This window comes from Rana temporaria, chromosome 12, assembly GCF_905171775.1.
Source record: "Rana temporaria chromosome 12, aRanTem1.1, whole genome shotgun sequence".
NCBI classification, from domain to species: Eukaryota; Metazoa; Chordata; class Amphibia; order Anura; family Ranidae; genus Rana; species Rana temporaria.
Window position 1 is genome coordinate 112,506,712 of NC_053500.1, and position 16,384 is coordinate 112,523,095.

The window sequence follows — 16,384 nt, forward strand, 5'->3', positions numbered from 1 at the left end:
AATGTTAAGTATGGACATCGGGCCAGCGTCGAATGTTCCGTTGTTTGCGTAAAACGTTTGTGAATAGGGCTTTGCGTAGAATGACGTTCACGTCGAAAGCATTGGCTTGTTGCGGGTTAATTTGGAGCATGCGCACTGGGATACCCCCACGGACGGCGCATGCGCCGTTCAGAAAAAAACATAATTTACGTTGGGTCAAGACGTATTAACATAAAACACGTCCCCATCTCATCCATTTGAATTGCGCGCCCTTACGCCGACACAGTTACACTACGCCGCCGTAACTTAGGGCGCAAATTCTTTGTGGATACGGGAAATACGCTGTAAGTTACGGCGACGTAGTGTATCTGAGATACACTACGCCGGACGTAAAGAAGGGCCGCGGTACGTGGATCTGGCCCTTGGAGTCTTTATGTCTATTGCACCGCCACCACTGTATCTTAAGGGCTCTACTGTAACAGCCACAGACCACTTGCTCCACAATCTAAGCAGAATTTGGCTCCCCTGTCTGCAACCACTTGTTTTTAAGGTGGTATAAATCATACATCTAGGACTTTGAAAGGCTTCCCATAGCCATATCCCTATGTAAACACACTGTGCTTGGATAGTTATGGTAAATCTGGCTAGGATTTCCCGTCCGAGTTTGGGGATAATTCTTGGCATCCTGAGTTTTTTGGTCAAAGTAGGCCTTTTAAAGCTCCCCTATTAAAAAGGATGCTAGGACATCAACCCACTGCTCCTCGGATAGCTTCTCATGTTCTGCGGCTCTGAAGTAGGCTTCAACATCACCCTTCATGAGACAATTTCTGTAAAGGACTCTCTACCATCTATCTGTTGAGGTGTAGATGCCACCATCTGCCTCTCCAACAGGGCCTGTATCCGCTTGTGTAGAGACCAGTTCACTTGCTTCTGTTGCCGAGTGGGCTTCAGTCAGTTGTTGCATTTGTTGGGCGTCTAAGCAGTTCACCTTTTGCAGTAGTTGATTAGTCTGCTGTTGGTTAGCCTTTGCCGATAAAAGCTGTTTAAAGAACTCCTCCATTTTATTCAACAAATGGTGGTATTTTAAAATAAATTCAAATAGCTATTCATCCAGCAAATCTGCATGTACAATGTAAATTTGGCAAAAACAAATGTTCTTATAGAGAATAGGCAAATAAATGTAACTATTTATTAGTTACAACGCTCCTCACCTACATCTAGTGGCCATAATGCAGTATTTTACCACTGCTTTCAGATTGAAGTAAGTTTGCATCTGTGGAGGGTGGTGAAGGAGGAGGATAAGGAGGAGAGGGAGGGGCGGTGTATTAGGTTAGGAGAAAGGGGTAACAAGGATAAATGCACTTTGTATTAAAATGCACTTATTTTTTGAATGTACTTTCTCCTTCCTATCTGACTTTTTTGTAATGGTTATAATTAATTTTGCATTTGAAATTACATTTTGCCTATGAGAGTCCTATAGTGTAAGATGATGAACTCTGAAGAACAGAATCTGGTTTATATTGGATTTAGAATGGATTTTCTGGAAATAGATATTCAGTATACAGTATATTACAGAATAACGGTAAGCATCTTTAGAAAAAAAATGGAGTCTCACCTGGATTGGCTTCTTCTTTGCCCCTTCATTGTTCTCTGCTTCTTCATGCTCCCGTACACCTTGCGTCAGATTGGTATAGTTGGCCAAACCGCTAAGAAGTGAGGAGACCATAGGACTTGTGTCCATTTCCTCCTGTAGTACAAGACATTAAAAAAGAAGTGTAGGTTAGGTAAAGCTATAAAAGGCATCAAAGTATTAGGCCTCGTACACACGATAGGTTAAACAGAGGACAACGGTCTGATGGACCGTTTTCATCGGTCAAAACCGATCGTGTGTGGGCCCCATAGGTTATTTAACCATCGGTTAAAAAAAAGCCAACTTGCTTTAAATTTAACCAATGGATTCCTAACGGGTAGGTCAAAACCGATCGTTAGTAGGCACAACCATCTGTTAAAAATCAAGTCGACGCATGCTTGGAAGCATTGAACTTCGTATTTTTCAGCACGTCGTTGTGTTTTACGTCACTGCGTTCTGACACGATGGGTTTTATAACCGATGGTGTGTAGGCGCGACGGACCATCAGTCAGCTTCATCGGTTAACCGATGAAAACGGTCCATCAGACCATTCTCATCGGATGGACTGATCGTGTGTACGCGGCTTAAAGATGCTGAAATCCTACATGGCTCCCTTTTACATCATGGTGTCCAACAGTATATGGGGAGGCAGTTGCAAGCTCACAAATATCCTACATTTGAGGGGACAGTCCCTCTTTGTAACCAAGACTCTTGGTCCTTTTTCAGCCCAAAATGTTTCTGTTAGATCTTAAGTAAATCCCATATAAATGCATACCCTATTTAACCACAATTTTTTTTTTTTAATTTGCACTGAACTTTTCATCTAGCCTTTAAATTATATAATTAATGTTGCAGAGAAGAGGAGAGGGGAAGGTTTCTGTAGTCCTGATCTAGGGTGGGAAAACTGCCACAGTGCAGTACAGTCAGGGCCGGGACAAGGGGCGGGCAGGAGGGGGCGACTGCCCTCTGCGCAGTGGTTTATTGCAAAGATGTGGGCACCCTGACCTTAAGGGAACTGTGGTGGGGTGCACTTTGGCCATGGGCACTGGATGGCCTTGCCCCAACACTAAGTACAGTGAATCAGCATGGTCACCATAGGACAGGAAGTGTGTTACTGTCAGGATTACCAGGTACTAGATATGTGCATTCCCGTTCGTACGAATGTTATTTTCGTACCCGCGGAATAATGTGTACATCCGAAAAAATTAAAGCACCAAAATACGAAAACGACGGGATTACGAATGAGCCGCATAACGAACAACCGCAAATACGAACGATCCGACGAAAATACGACAAAACGAAAACAGCAAAAAAACGAAAACGACATCTATAACAAAAGATTTGCATTCTGTATTTTGTTTGAATCCTTTTTCTGTTCGTATTTTCAGTCTTATGTTCATATGCCATCTATAACAAAAGATTTGCATTCTGTATTTTGAATTCCTTTTTTCTGTTCGTATTTTGGATTCAAAATACAGAATGCAAATCTTTTGTTATAGATGTCATATGAACATAAGACTATAAATACGAACAGAAAAAGGATTCAAACAAAATACAGAATGCAAATCTTTTGTTATAGATGTCATATGAACATATGACTGAAAATACCAAAAGAAAAAGGATTCAAAATACAGAATGCAAATCTTTTGTTATAGATGTCATTTTCGTTTTTTTTGAATGGGCAGTGAGTGTAGTTAGTGAAGCAGCTTCTCTTTTGAGTAGTACAGTAAAGCCAAATAAACTTTTCTGTGGATTTTCATCTGAAGGGAGATCAGTTGGCCAGACTTTTGAACCCAAAAATGGTTTTCTGATGGAGTTTAAAAACGAACGAATTTTCTGAGAACGAACAGAAAACGATCGTTTTTATGTTTGTTGTTAAAAAAGTCTGACCAAGTGTATGGGGCTTAACAATAGTTAATATGGATGAGCCGCGTGTTGAAAGTCCCGCGAATCCCACAATATATTTACGAAAGTACAAAATGACGAAAATCCTTTTTCTGTTCGTATTTTCAGTCGCATGTTCATATGACATCTATAACAAATTGTTATAGATGTCATATGAACATACGACTGAAAATACGAATGAATCTACGGAACCATGTACAAATAAAGAAAAAAGCTTGAAACAAAAACAGTACTAATGCATCCACTTATTTAGACTGGTAAGCTGCAATATATACAATTATTGCTCTTAAGGTTAGATAAGATTTAACAATTATTTGTTTGTGCAATAACGTGATTTTAAAGGATTACATTTTTTTTTACTCAATGCATTCTCTGCAATAGGGTAAAAAACCTTCCATGTTCACCTTACCCCATCAGCACTAAATACTTCCATGAGTCTGATCTCAATCAAACGCTGTGTCTGAGAGCAGCTGTACTCTCCTCTCTCTCCTTACTGGTAATGGAAGCAGCAGAGGGAGGCATTGGCACGAGGCAGCATGAGTGCCCCTATAGCAAACAGCCTGCTATGGGGGCACTCAGAAGGAAGGAGGAGCTGTGAATCGCTAGCGGGGATCCCAGAAAAGGAGGTTTGGGGCTGCTCTGTGCTAAACCATTGCACAAACCAGGTAAAGTATAACATGTTTTAAAAAAAAAAAAAAAATTGTAATTCTTCAATTTTTCTTCATGCATGAAAAAGCTGTGGTTACTGCCTAAATATTTTGCTCTAAAAAGATTTTCCTTTCCCCAACTAAGGCCGGCCATACATGGTTCAAACTGTTAATGGGCAGGCTGAATGTACCAAGTTTAATAATCGATCAATTTCGGTACAACTACTCTGCCAGATTCTCTTGTGATCACCACTATTGGCTGGTAAAGCTGCTAGCAATAATCATAGGCTTCCCTGAACCCCTCCCCCGCTGGGAGAATACTGCTGATTCTCCTGTCAACACTGTCTCTGAAATTCATAATATATATAGCCTGCCTAACAGTGGCGGCTGGTGCTCAAAATTTTGGGGGCGCAAAAAAAAAAAAAAATTGCAGCCTCACTGTGCCCATCAAATGCAGCCACTGTGCCATCAATTATCACCACTGTGCCATGCCATCAAACACAGCCACTGTGCCATGCCATCAAACGCAGCCACTGTGGCACCAATTGTCACCACTGTGCCATGCCATCAAACGCAACCACTGTGCCATCAATTGTCACCACTGTGCCATGCCATCAAACGCAGCCACTGTGCCATCAATTGACACCACTGTGCCATGCCATCAAACGCAGCCACTGTGCCATCAATTGTCACCACTGTGCCATGCCATCAAATGCAGTCACTATGCCATCAATTCGCACCACTGTGCCATGCCATCAAACGCAGCCTTGAGGGCTTGAGGGCTGGTGAGTGACATATGCTATCGGGAGGACTGGAGAGACATGCCAGAGAAGACTGAGAGGAAACAGTCAGAGCTGGGTGTGGATCCAGTGAGGATTGCAATGTCACGGGCAGTGAAGTCGGGCAGCTGCAGTCAGGAGGGTTGCCAGGGCCTGAAGAGGGCATACTGGGAGCAGTAATACACCATAGGACAGCTAGCACTAAAGACTTCCTTTTCTGTTTTTGCTACACCAAAAGGGACTCGCGGTCCCTGCCTGCAAAAGGCAGTTGCTGAGGCCTGACTGAGTCAGAGTTGGACCTAACCATGTGCTAGCTGTGCCTGGAGTTAAGTTTTGTGCAGGAGAGAGAAAGTAACAGTCTGCAAGCAAGAGATGTGCTGGAGGAGACTGGAGAAGCCAAGTGTGTATTGTTGTGCCAACTGATTGATATACAATCAACCAACTGCTTGTTCTACTGGGCATCCAATATATTCCTATCCAAGTTCAAATCCCTTAAAAGGAATACCAAAAACAAACATATGGACTGTTCATTGTCTCCAAGGTGTTGGGAAAGGAATGCCGGTCTGGGCAAGGTGACAGGTGGGCCACATCATTCAGCAGCCCCTACAGGGGTACATCAGATTTCATGGCGGAGGTTTACAACCTCTTTAAAAGGAGTTGTAAAGGTACAATTTTTTCCCCTAAATAGCTTCCTTTACCTTAGTGCAGTCCTCCTTCACTTACCTCATCCTTCCATTTTCCTTTTAAATGTCCTTATTTCTTCTGAGAAATCCTCACTTCCTGTTCTTCTGTCTGTAACTCCACACAGTAATGTGAGGCTTTCTCCCTGGTGTGGAGTGTCGTGCTCGCCCCTCCCTACTACAGGAGAGTCAGGACTCCCACTAAGGCCCCGTACACACGACCAAACATGTATGCTGAAACTGGTCCGCGGGCCAGTTTCAGCATACATGTTCGGTCGTGTGTGGGCGCGAGCGGGCCGAATTCCAGCAAACATTTGCCCGTCGGGCCTTTTCCCAGCGGACAAATATTCCTGGACGTGTTTTAAAACCGTCCGCTGGAATCCTGCCCGCTCGGACATGTACGGTCGTCAGTACAGACCTACCGTACATGTCCAGGCGCCCGCCGTCCCTCGCATGCGTCAAATGACTTCGACGCATGTGTGGAAGCCTTTAAATGGCAGGCCCGCCCACGTCTCCGCGTCATCGCCGCGTCATCGTCGCGGCGACGACGCGGACACGCCCCGCGTATTGTTTACGCGCGGACTTCTGTACGATGGTGTGTACAACCATCGTACAGAAGCCCTCTGGCAGACATGTACGGTGAAAACGGTCCGACGGACCGCTTTCACCGTACATGTTTGTTCGTGAGTACCCGGCCTAACACACAGCTCCTTTCTCTATCTGCAACGTAGAGAGCGTCCTGACTCTCCTGTAGCCCAAGGGAGGGGGCGAGCATGACACTCCACACCAGGGAGAAAGCCTCGCATTACTGTGTGGAGTTACAGACAGAAGAACAGGAAGTGAGGATTTCTCAGAAGAAATAAGGACATTTAAAAGCAAAATGGAAGGATGAGGTAAGTGAAGGAGGACTGCACTAAGGTAAAGGAAGCTATTTAGGAAAAAAAATTACCTTTACAACCTCTTTAAGCAAACAGCCAGCCTTCAGGCACCATTCGGCTGTCTGAGAAAAATCATTCCCTCTACTGCTTAAAACCTAAGAACATTTAGTGCTGTAAGACATTCTGTGTCCCAAACCTTTCTTCTACATCCTGGGATTTTTTTTTTAGCTGTCTCTGTCCCATTGGGGAGATTTAACTTCTTAAAATGTCCTAATCACTAATATCACTGGGAATAAAAGTAAGGATAAATCCACAATTTTGAGTTGCCACCAGAAGAGATATAGAAGGAAAATCTTCCAGTGGGGACATTTGTTACCATGACAACTGTCTAGAAGGAGATTTCCCTCATTTTTGAAAGACATTCCCTCACCTCTCATTAAACGCATAAGACAAGAATTGAAGGGGAATCTTTTTAATAAGACACAGATGGCAAAAAAACAAACTGTCGGCTTTTTTAACATTTTTCTACTCTGTCCAAAATGAAAAATAAACACCTTTGGGGCAGATCCACAAAGAAAGTACGCCGGCGTATCTATTGATACGCCGGCGTAATTTCAAAATTCTCGCGTCGTAGCTTTGTTTTGAATCCTCAAAACAAGATACGACGGCATCTGGGTTAGATCCGACAGGCGTACGTCTTCGTACGCCTTCGGATCTTAGATGCAATTTTTCGGCGTCCGCTGGGTGGCGTTCCCGTCGTAATCCGCGTCAAGTATGCAAATGAGCTATTTCCGACGATCCATGAACGTACGACCGGCCGACAATTTTTTTTACGTCGTTTCCGTTCGCTTTTTCCGGCGTATAGTTAAAGCTGCTATCTGGTGGCATACTCAATGTTAAGTATGGCCGTCGTTCCCAAGTATAATTTTGAAAATTTTACGTCGTTTGCGTAAGTCGTCCATGAATGGGGCTGGACGCCATTTACGTACACGTCGAAAACAATGACGTCCTAGCGACGTCATTTGGAGCAATGCCCCCTGGGTGTTTTGACGGACGGGGCATGCGCACTTCGTTCGGCGCGGGGACACGCTTTATTTAAATGAAACATGCCCCCTACCCGCCCAATTTGAATTCCGGGCCCTTACGCCGCGAGAGATACACTACGCCTCCGTAACTTACGGCGCAAATTCTTTCAGGATTCAAAGAAAATAAAAGTAGGTTACAGCGGCGTAGCGTATCTCACATATGCTGCGCCCACGCAGATGTATGTGGATCTGCCCCTTTGTCTTTAGATATACAGCGCCTTAAAAAAGTATTCATACCCTTTGAACTTTCCACATTTTGCCATGTTACAACCAAAATCGTAAATGTATTTTATTGGGATTTTTCTGATAGACCAACACAAAGTGGCACATAATTGTGAAATGGAAGGAAAATTATAAATGGTTTTCCAAATTTTTTCAAATAAATATCTGAAAAGTATGGCGTGCATTTGTATTCAGCCCCCTTTACTCTGATACTCCTAACTATAATCTAGTGGAACCATTTGCCTTCAGAAGTCACCTAATTAGTTAATAGAGTCCACCTGTGTGTAATTTAATCTCAATATAAATAAAGCTGTTCTGTGATGCTCTCAGAGGTTTGTTAGTTACCCTTTGTGAGCAAACAGCATCATGAAGGCCAAGGTACACACCAGACAGGTCAGGGATAAAGTTTAAAGCAGGGTTAGGTTATAAAAAAAAACAACCTAAGCATTTAAGTAAGGTATCAAAATGTTCTCTATAGGGATACAGACAGCAATAAGAACTTGACAGAGGACGTATCCCCCTGACTCCAAAAGAAAATGCTTTAACTGGCCTTGGGTTTTAAAAACCCTTGGTTCAGGTACACTTATATTGGAGCACCCCCTGCCACCAACTTCCACTCTAATGATATACTCACATGTCCTGATCCAATGGGATATTGCTAACCGATTACTGATCACATGTCTTTTGGGCCTACCCATGCACCCTGCAATCCTATTCATTTGTATAGTCTTCTGAACACGAGTTTCTGCTTGGGAGTTCAGAGGAGTGAACAGACTTAGGCTGGATTCACACCCAGGGCTCAAGTCCTGCGGGAACGCATGGGAACGGAGTTCCTGCACTTTTTTCACAGCAGGAACTCAGTTCCCTTTGCAGAATTAGAGCAGCCTCAAGCAGCCGAGCCGCCCGAGCCAATTCTTCACTAAGCGGTGATGCCCAGCCCAAGTCACTGTCAGGGGCAGGCGAACCTTAGTAATCCTTTATGTTACTGGCCGCTTCCTGTATATGGAGTCATCGGGTAGTGTGCGGGTATTGTGTCACTTCCTCGATGCCGCAATGTCTCCTGGGAGCTTTTGTCATTGTTCCCAGGAGACATTGCGGAGGTCTGCCGCGAGTTATCTCGGGATTTAGAAAGAACTTGCGGTTTAGTAATTATGCATATGAGCGTATAATTTTTTTTTTGGTGGGGGAGTGGATCTTGGGTGGGAGTTCCCACACTTTTTTCCCCAGGACTTGACCCCTGTTCACACCTATGCAGTTTCAGTGCTTTTTGCAGATTTGCACTACAGTCCATTTAACACAGTTTCCTATGGAACATGTTCTGTAGTGCAAATCTGCAGAATCACTAAAACTGCATAGGTGTCAATCCAGCCCTACGGAGCACATGAGCAGGCCCTGTTGAGATTGGGGACAGTTAACCATAAAACTAGGAGGGGGTGCTGTAGTGTGTTTTGAATTTTGCAAAAACACACTACAGTCCATTTAAAAAGGTTCCTAGGGGTCACATTCACATCTGTGCATTTTATAAAAAAAGGGGCAGGGACCCGCAGGTTGTTTATGGTTCCATAGACTTCAATGGATCAAAAATGTGTATTGACAAATGCAAAATGCACCTGGGATATACACCAACTGAAACCTGCATAGGTGTGAACCAGGCCTAAGTAGGGTGACCACATTTCCAAACGGCCATTCAGGGACCCCCTTCCCAAAAATCAGCTTATGCTGTAATGAATCACAGCACAGCTGGGGCAGCGGATGCGCGCTCTACCCAGAAGAACTGGTCACGCCCCCAAAAACGGCAGCCACATCGCCACCTTACTCACTGGCCAAGACCCATTTTACCTTGTTCCAACGCTGGCTTTAGACACAGGAGGTGGGATTTATGATTTCTCCAATCACAACCAGGGGGAGGGGATTGTGCCTCTCCAGACATTCCCGGCCAGGACAAGTGCTGTCAGTAAGTAAAGCGGCGATGTGGTGGCCTTTTTTGGGGGCAACAGATAGAGGGGAGGATTGGGGGTGGCTGTGTCAGCTTCATTCTGGGACACTGTATTGTCCTGGAATGAAGGTACCTGGGACCTGGGACAGACCCGCAAAATGCCTAGGCCTAAGACCCCTTAAAGTGGAGGTTCCCCCTAAAAAAAAATTCTAACAATACATTGAGAAGACTGATTACACTGCAGGTATGCTGTTTTTTTTGGTTTTTTTTTGTACATACCTCGATATCGCCGTTTCATCCCTCGGCTTCCGGGTATGATTCTAGCGGGGCTGGGCGTTCCTAGTTGATTGACGTTCCTCCGACCGACGCATACTTGAAAGAAGCCGAACGTCGCTGCGCAGGCGCCGTATAGAGCCGACTCTATACGGCGCCTGTGCAATGACGTTCAGCTTCTGTCGGAAAGTCGTGATGCGCAGTATGCGCCGGTCGGAGGAACGTCAATCAACTAGGTCCAGCAAGAATCATACCCGGAAGCCGAGGGATGAAACGGCGATAACGAGGTATGTACGGAAAAAAAAACCAGCATACCCGCAGTGTAATCAGTCTTCTCAATGTATTGTTAGAATTTTTTTTTAGGGGGAACCTCCACTTTAAATACTGAGGCACTTTGCAGGTGCTATAATGCTAAAAATCACGCCTGCAAAGCGCCCTGAAAGAACCGCTCCATTCACTCCAGTGTAAAAAGCCGTCGGATCTTAGATGCAATTTTTCGGTGTCCGCTAGGTGGCGTTCACGTCGTAATCCGCGTCGAGTATGCAAATTAGCTATTTCCGACGATCCACGAACGTACGAGCGGGCGTCGAATTTTTTTACGTTGTTTCCGTTCGGCTTTTTCCGGCGTAAAGTTAAAGCTGCTATCTGGTGGCGTACTCAATGTTAAGTATGGCCGTCGTTCCCGCGTCTAATTTTGAAAATTTTACGTTGTTTGCGTAAGTCGTCCGTGAATGGGACTGGACACCATTTACTTTCACGTTGAAAACAATGACGTCCTTGCGACGTCATTTAGCGCAATGCAAATTTTAGGGACGGAGCATGCGCCATTCGTTCGGCGCGGAGACGCGCTTCATTTAAATGAAACACGCCCCCTACCCGCCCAATTTAAAATCCGCCGCGAGAGATACACTATGCCGCCGTAACTTTCGGCGCGAATTCATTGAGGATTCAAACCAAAGCCAGGTAAGTTACAGCGGCGTAGCGTATCTCACATCTGCGCTGGGCGCAGCGGAGGTACGTGGATCTACCCCAATGTCATCTTCCATTGATCAGATTAGTTTAAAAAGTCAAGATTTAACCGTTGCTGTTGATTGCTATTACTGTTGATTGCTTCTTACCTCAAACAAAGCCATGTTTTTGCCTGTATCCATCTCCGAACTGTTGATAAACGGGGAACTTTCCTTGGGATTTCCATCTCCTGGAAAAAAAAAAAAAGATGCATCATCATTCATTTTGATCCTATTTAGAGAGCAGCAAAAATGCAAATGAGAAGCTGCACTCTGTGGCTTGATATCCCCAGGAGCTATGTGTTTGCACATAGTCCGTCTCTACATCCTGCTGATTAACAGCAGAGCTCATGTATGAGCATGAGTAAAGCTCTTATTGCATCTAGGGAGCTGAATATGTGAAAAGCAGAAGAGCAAATCTGAAATGTACACAATTGTCAGGGCTGATTTATACTGCTCACCCCCTGGGCCCGATCGCAGGTCATAGCCAAGGGTGTAACTATGGCCATTACCGACTATGTGATACCTACTATTAGGCCACAGAAGCACAAGGGACATATAGTGGTTTATGCACTTAGCAATAGCATTTGACAAATACATGCGGATAACGTGAATGTACTTTGAAGACCTATAACAAGGGTTCTTATATTTTTTAATTCAAATTAAAAAATTGTTACTGTACCGTGACCCAAGAAGAAGATTATTACCAAAATGCCAGCAAAGTCTTGCAAAGCCAAGTCTAGTTCTTATTATTTTTTTTATTTTTTTTCATAATTTTAAAGCAAAAAGTAAACAGCTAACATATTGTTAATAAAACAAAAAAATCGAATTTAAAAAAGAATATTCTTAAGCATCATTTCAATAAGACCTGGGTACCCCTAGGCCCCGTACACACGAGAGGATCGATCCGCTGGAATTGGTGTGTATGGTATGTATGGTGTGTGTATGATCCAGCGGATATTTTTCCGCTGATTTTTTTCCCCGGGGATGGATTTCCAGCGGATCAAAATTTCTTGACATGCTAAGAAATCGATCCGCTGGAATCCAGTCCGACGGATTGATCCGCTGGTCTGTACAGACTCACCGGATCAATCCGTCCGAATCCATCCCTCGCATGCGTCGTAATGATTCGACGCATGCGTGGAAGTCCTTATATCACAGCCTCGCGCACGTCGCCGCGTCATCATCGCGGCGACGGCGCGACACGTCACCGCGGACGGAATTCCGCGGGGATTTTGATCTCATGGTTAGTACAACCAGGAGATCAAAATCCGCCAGAGGATTTATCCGCGGAAACGGACCTCCGGACCGTTTCCGCGGATAAATCCTCTCGTGTGTACTAGGCCCTAGGCTTTGCAAGGAGAATGTTTTTGCAAATATTGAGCATGGCAACAGTGGGAGGGGCTTAAAGGGACATAGTTACTAGTCTAGAACCTGAGCCTACTCACTGTATACTCAGCACACCTATTCTAAAGTCCTTGCACCCACAAAGTATGCTTTAACCACTTTGCCATAAGTGAAAGTCTGGCAGACACATATAAACCTCAGCACAGTAGACATGTGCACAATGAAATATTTTGTCCGAAAAATAAATTTATTTAGTTACTCCCGAAATTCGTTTTTATCTATTTTGTTTTGTTAACCACTTCCGGACCGCCGCATGTACATATACGTCGGCAGAATGGCACGGACAGGCACATTGGCGTACCTGTACGTCCCTGCCTAGATGTGGATCGGGGGTCCGATCAGGACCCCCCCCGGTACATGCGGCGGTTCCCGTGGCTTCAGGAGCGATCCGGGACAAGGGCGCGGCTATTCGTTTCTAGCCGCCTCCTCGCGATCGCTCCCCGGAGCTGAAGAACGGGGAGAGCCGTATGTAAACACGGCTTCCCCGTGCTTCACTGTGGCGGCTGCATCGATCGAGTGATCCTTTTATAGGGAGACTCGATCGATGACGTCAGACCTACAGCCACACCCCCCTACAGTTGTAAACACACACTAGGTGAACCCTAACTCCTACAGCGCCCCCTGTGGTTAACTCCCAAACTGCAACTGTCATTTTCACAATAAACAATGCAATTTAAATGCATTTTTTGCTGTGAAAATGACAATGGTCCCAAAAATGTGTCAAAATTGTCCGAAGTGTCCGCCATAATGTCGCAGTCACGAAAAAAACGCTGATCTCCGCCATTAGTAGTAAAAAAAAAAAAATTATAAAACTATACCCTATTTTGTAAACGCCATAAATTTTGCGCAAACCAATCGATAAACGCTTATTGCGATTTTTTTTACCAAAAATAGGTAGAAGAATACGTATCGGCCTAAACTGAGGAAAAAAAATGTATATATGTTTTTGGGGGATATTTATTATAGCAAAAAGTAAAAAATATTGAATTTTTTTCAAAATTGTCGCTCTATTTTTGTTTATAGCGCAAAAAATAAAAACCACAGAGGTGATCAAATACCACCAAAAGAAAGCTCTATTTATGGGGAAAAAAGGACGCCAATTTTGTTTGGGAGCCACGTCGCACGACCGCGCAACTGTCTGTTAAAGCGACGCAGTGCCAAAATTGTAAAAACCCCTTGGGTCATTTAGCAGCATATTGGCCCGGTCCTAAATTGGTTAAAAAATGCAGTTGTCCGAAAATCCGAATTAATTAAGGTCGAAGCTGTCATTGAAGGCTTATGGTGTCTGTCAAATGTTCTAAGAAGATTCGACAGAGCAGCTAAACTGTACGAAGCCGCAATTGTACATTTCCAGTCGAATGTTCCACCTACAAGCTATAGAAGAATTCTAATGTTGTATGACACTAGTAATAATTATATTTATAAATTATTATTACTAGTCAACCAACATTTAAATTCTTCTATAGCCTATGGGCCGAGCATTTGACCGGAAATGTACGATTGCGGCGTCGTACAGTTTAGCTGCTTGTCAAATCTTCTTAGAACTTTCGACAAACACCATAATGCCGCATACATACGGTCGTTTTTTGTGATGAAAAAAAAACTACGTTTTAAATCATGAAATAAAACGACGTTTTTGAAACATAATTTTCAAAAACGACGTTGACTACACACCATCGTTTTTTCACAATGCTCTAGCAAAGCGAGGTTACGTTTCACCACTTTTTTCCATTGAAACTACCTTCTGGGCATGCGCGGGTATAAAAACGTCGTTTTAAACGTCGTTTTTTGGTACACACGGTCAATTTCTGTGAAACAAAAAACGACGTTTTGAAAAACGACACAAAAAATTCGAGCATGTTCGAATTTTTTTTTGTCGTTTTTCAGAAGACATAAAACGACGTTTTCTCCCACACACGATCGTTTTAAATGACATTTTCAAAAACGTCGTTTTTTTTCATCACAAAAAACGACCGTCTGTAAGCCTTCAATGACTGATTTGACGTTTGTATGTTTTTCGCTGCTTCGTCGAATCTTCATTGTTCATGTCGAATGGTCTACCCCAACACTGTCTCTATGATGTTGAATCTTCTCTCTCTATGTTGAATCTTTTCTCTCTATGTAGAATAATCTTGGACTAATAGAGTTAGGTTAGGCACATTCGACCACAGGTTCGATAGACACAGATTGCTATTGTCAGCGTCATGTCGAATCTTCTATCTATATCGAACTGTTGTAGCAACAAAAAAGAAAATAAAGCATTTTTTTATGTCGGATCTTTCGGACTTCGGATCCTGCGCGTTCGTTTTTGTTTGTTAAAACGATAACAAAAATACCCGAAATTCGAACGAAAATGCATTCGGACGAAAATAAATGTCTACTTTAGAGTACCCCCACTGCCCACCTCTAAATCCTCCTGCACCCCTTACGCCTCTCCTCACCTCTTCTTCCTTTTTGCAAGCAATTCTACCCAATGCAGGTGGCTGTACACTCACTCCCAAATGTAAGCATTGTGGCCATTATGAGTACCAATATTTCCGAGCAAACTTTATATTTAAAGAGTACCTGTCTACTGAATACTCCTGTAGCAGAACAAAAGTAGCTCATACCTCAGGCCATAGACAAATTGAAAACCAAGCAAAAATTCTTGTTGATCGTCATGTTGCTCATTTTTCGCATTATTATTGTGCCAGCTGTGACATGCCTTTTTTTTTGTGCTGCAATCAAAAATGCCTGATCCAACATGCTGGATTTTTTTTAGAAAAACAAATGATAGCAAAATCGTATATGCGCCATTTTCACTTTTCGATCGACAGAACGTTTAGTTTTCCACTCGTCTATGGCTGGCCTAAGTGTGCTTGATATAAATTGTGCATTGCTTGCTTTGTGCAAAGCCTATCCAAATGCCGCGTACACAGAGGCGTATCTAGTGAAAATAGCACTTATGGCAAGCACTGAAACTGCGCCCCTGTCGAAAAATTTGAAACCCATCTTTCAGATAACCTTAACAAAAAAACAGCTAACAAAACTAGTGATATTTATCATCCCTTGTGATACCTTGGGTAGTGACATATCCTCTTTATGGAGAAATCTGGGGGTTATTGGACCCCTGATCCCTCCTCTGCCCTCCAAGGCCAGGTTAATGCAGAACCAATACTAGTAGTGATAAAAACTGCATCACTTAAGGTCTCAGTTTTCACAGAGGAGAGGGAGAAACGGATGTTCCTCCTTCTTCTTTGTGTGCTGCCAACCCGACCAGATGGAATGGGTGAGCCTGGGAGAACAGGGGAGGGTTGTGGCTGAACACAGCAGGGATAGCGTTGCCATTGTCCATTAGCAAAGGTGCTGAAAAGGAGATCCTGCCTATTCTCAGGAGGAGGGAAAAAGAGACCCTCATACCCTGGTAAGTGCCTTGCTGCCCAGACACTCATCAGCGCCCCCTTCATATGGCTCCCATGGCACCTGCCATGGCTGCCATACCCTAGATCAGTGTTTTTCAACTCCAGTCCTCAAGGCACACCAACAGGTCATGTTTTCAGGCTTTCCATTATTTTGAACAGGTGATTTGATCAGTTGCACTGCCTTAGTAATCACCACAGTCGTTTCATCTAAAGGAAATCCTGAAAACATGACCTGTTGGTGTGCCTTGAGGACTGGAGTTGAAAAACACTGCCCTAGATACGCCACTGCGCGTACACACGATCGGTACATCCGATGAAAACGGTCTGATGGATTTTTCCATCGGTTAACCGATGAAGCTGACTGATGGTCAGTCGTGCCTGCACACCATCAGTTAAAAAAAACTATCGTGTCAGAACGTGGTGACGTAAAACACAGCGACGTGCTGAAAAAAATGAAGTTCAATGCTTCCAAGCATGCATCAATTTGATTCTGAGCATGCATGGATTTTTAACCGATGGACGTGCCTACACACGATCGGTTTGGTCTGATGAAAA

General features: G+C 43.9%; 1 protein-coding gene across 2 annotated transcripts in view; it reads right to left on the reverse strand.

The window, feature by feature from the left end:
* The window catches only part of SLC12A5 (solute carrier family 12 member 5), a 182,460-nt gene that overhangs the window by 109,325 nt on the left and 56,751 nt on the right, over window positions 1-16,384 (reverse strand). For both annotated transcript variants that reach the window (XM_040330201.1, XM_040330200.1), the window contains exons 2-3: window positions 11,133-11,212; window positions 1,595-1,726 (exon numbers count right to left, since the gene is read on the reverse strand). In XM_040330201.1, coding sequence (XP_040186135.1) covers window positions 1,595-1,726; window positions 11,133-11,212 — 212 coding nt within the window. The remainder of the gene's footprint in view (window positions 1-1,594; window positions 1,727-11,132; window positions 11,213-16,384) is intronic.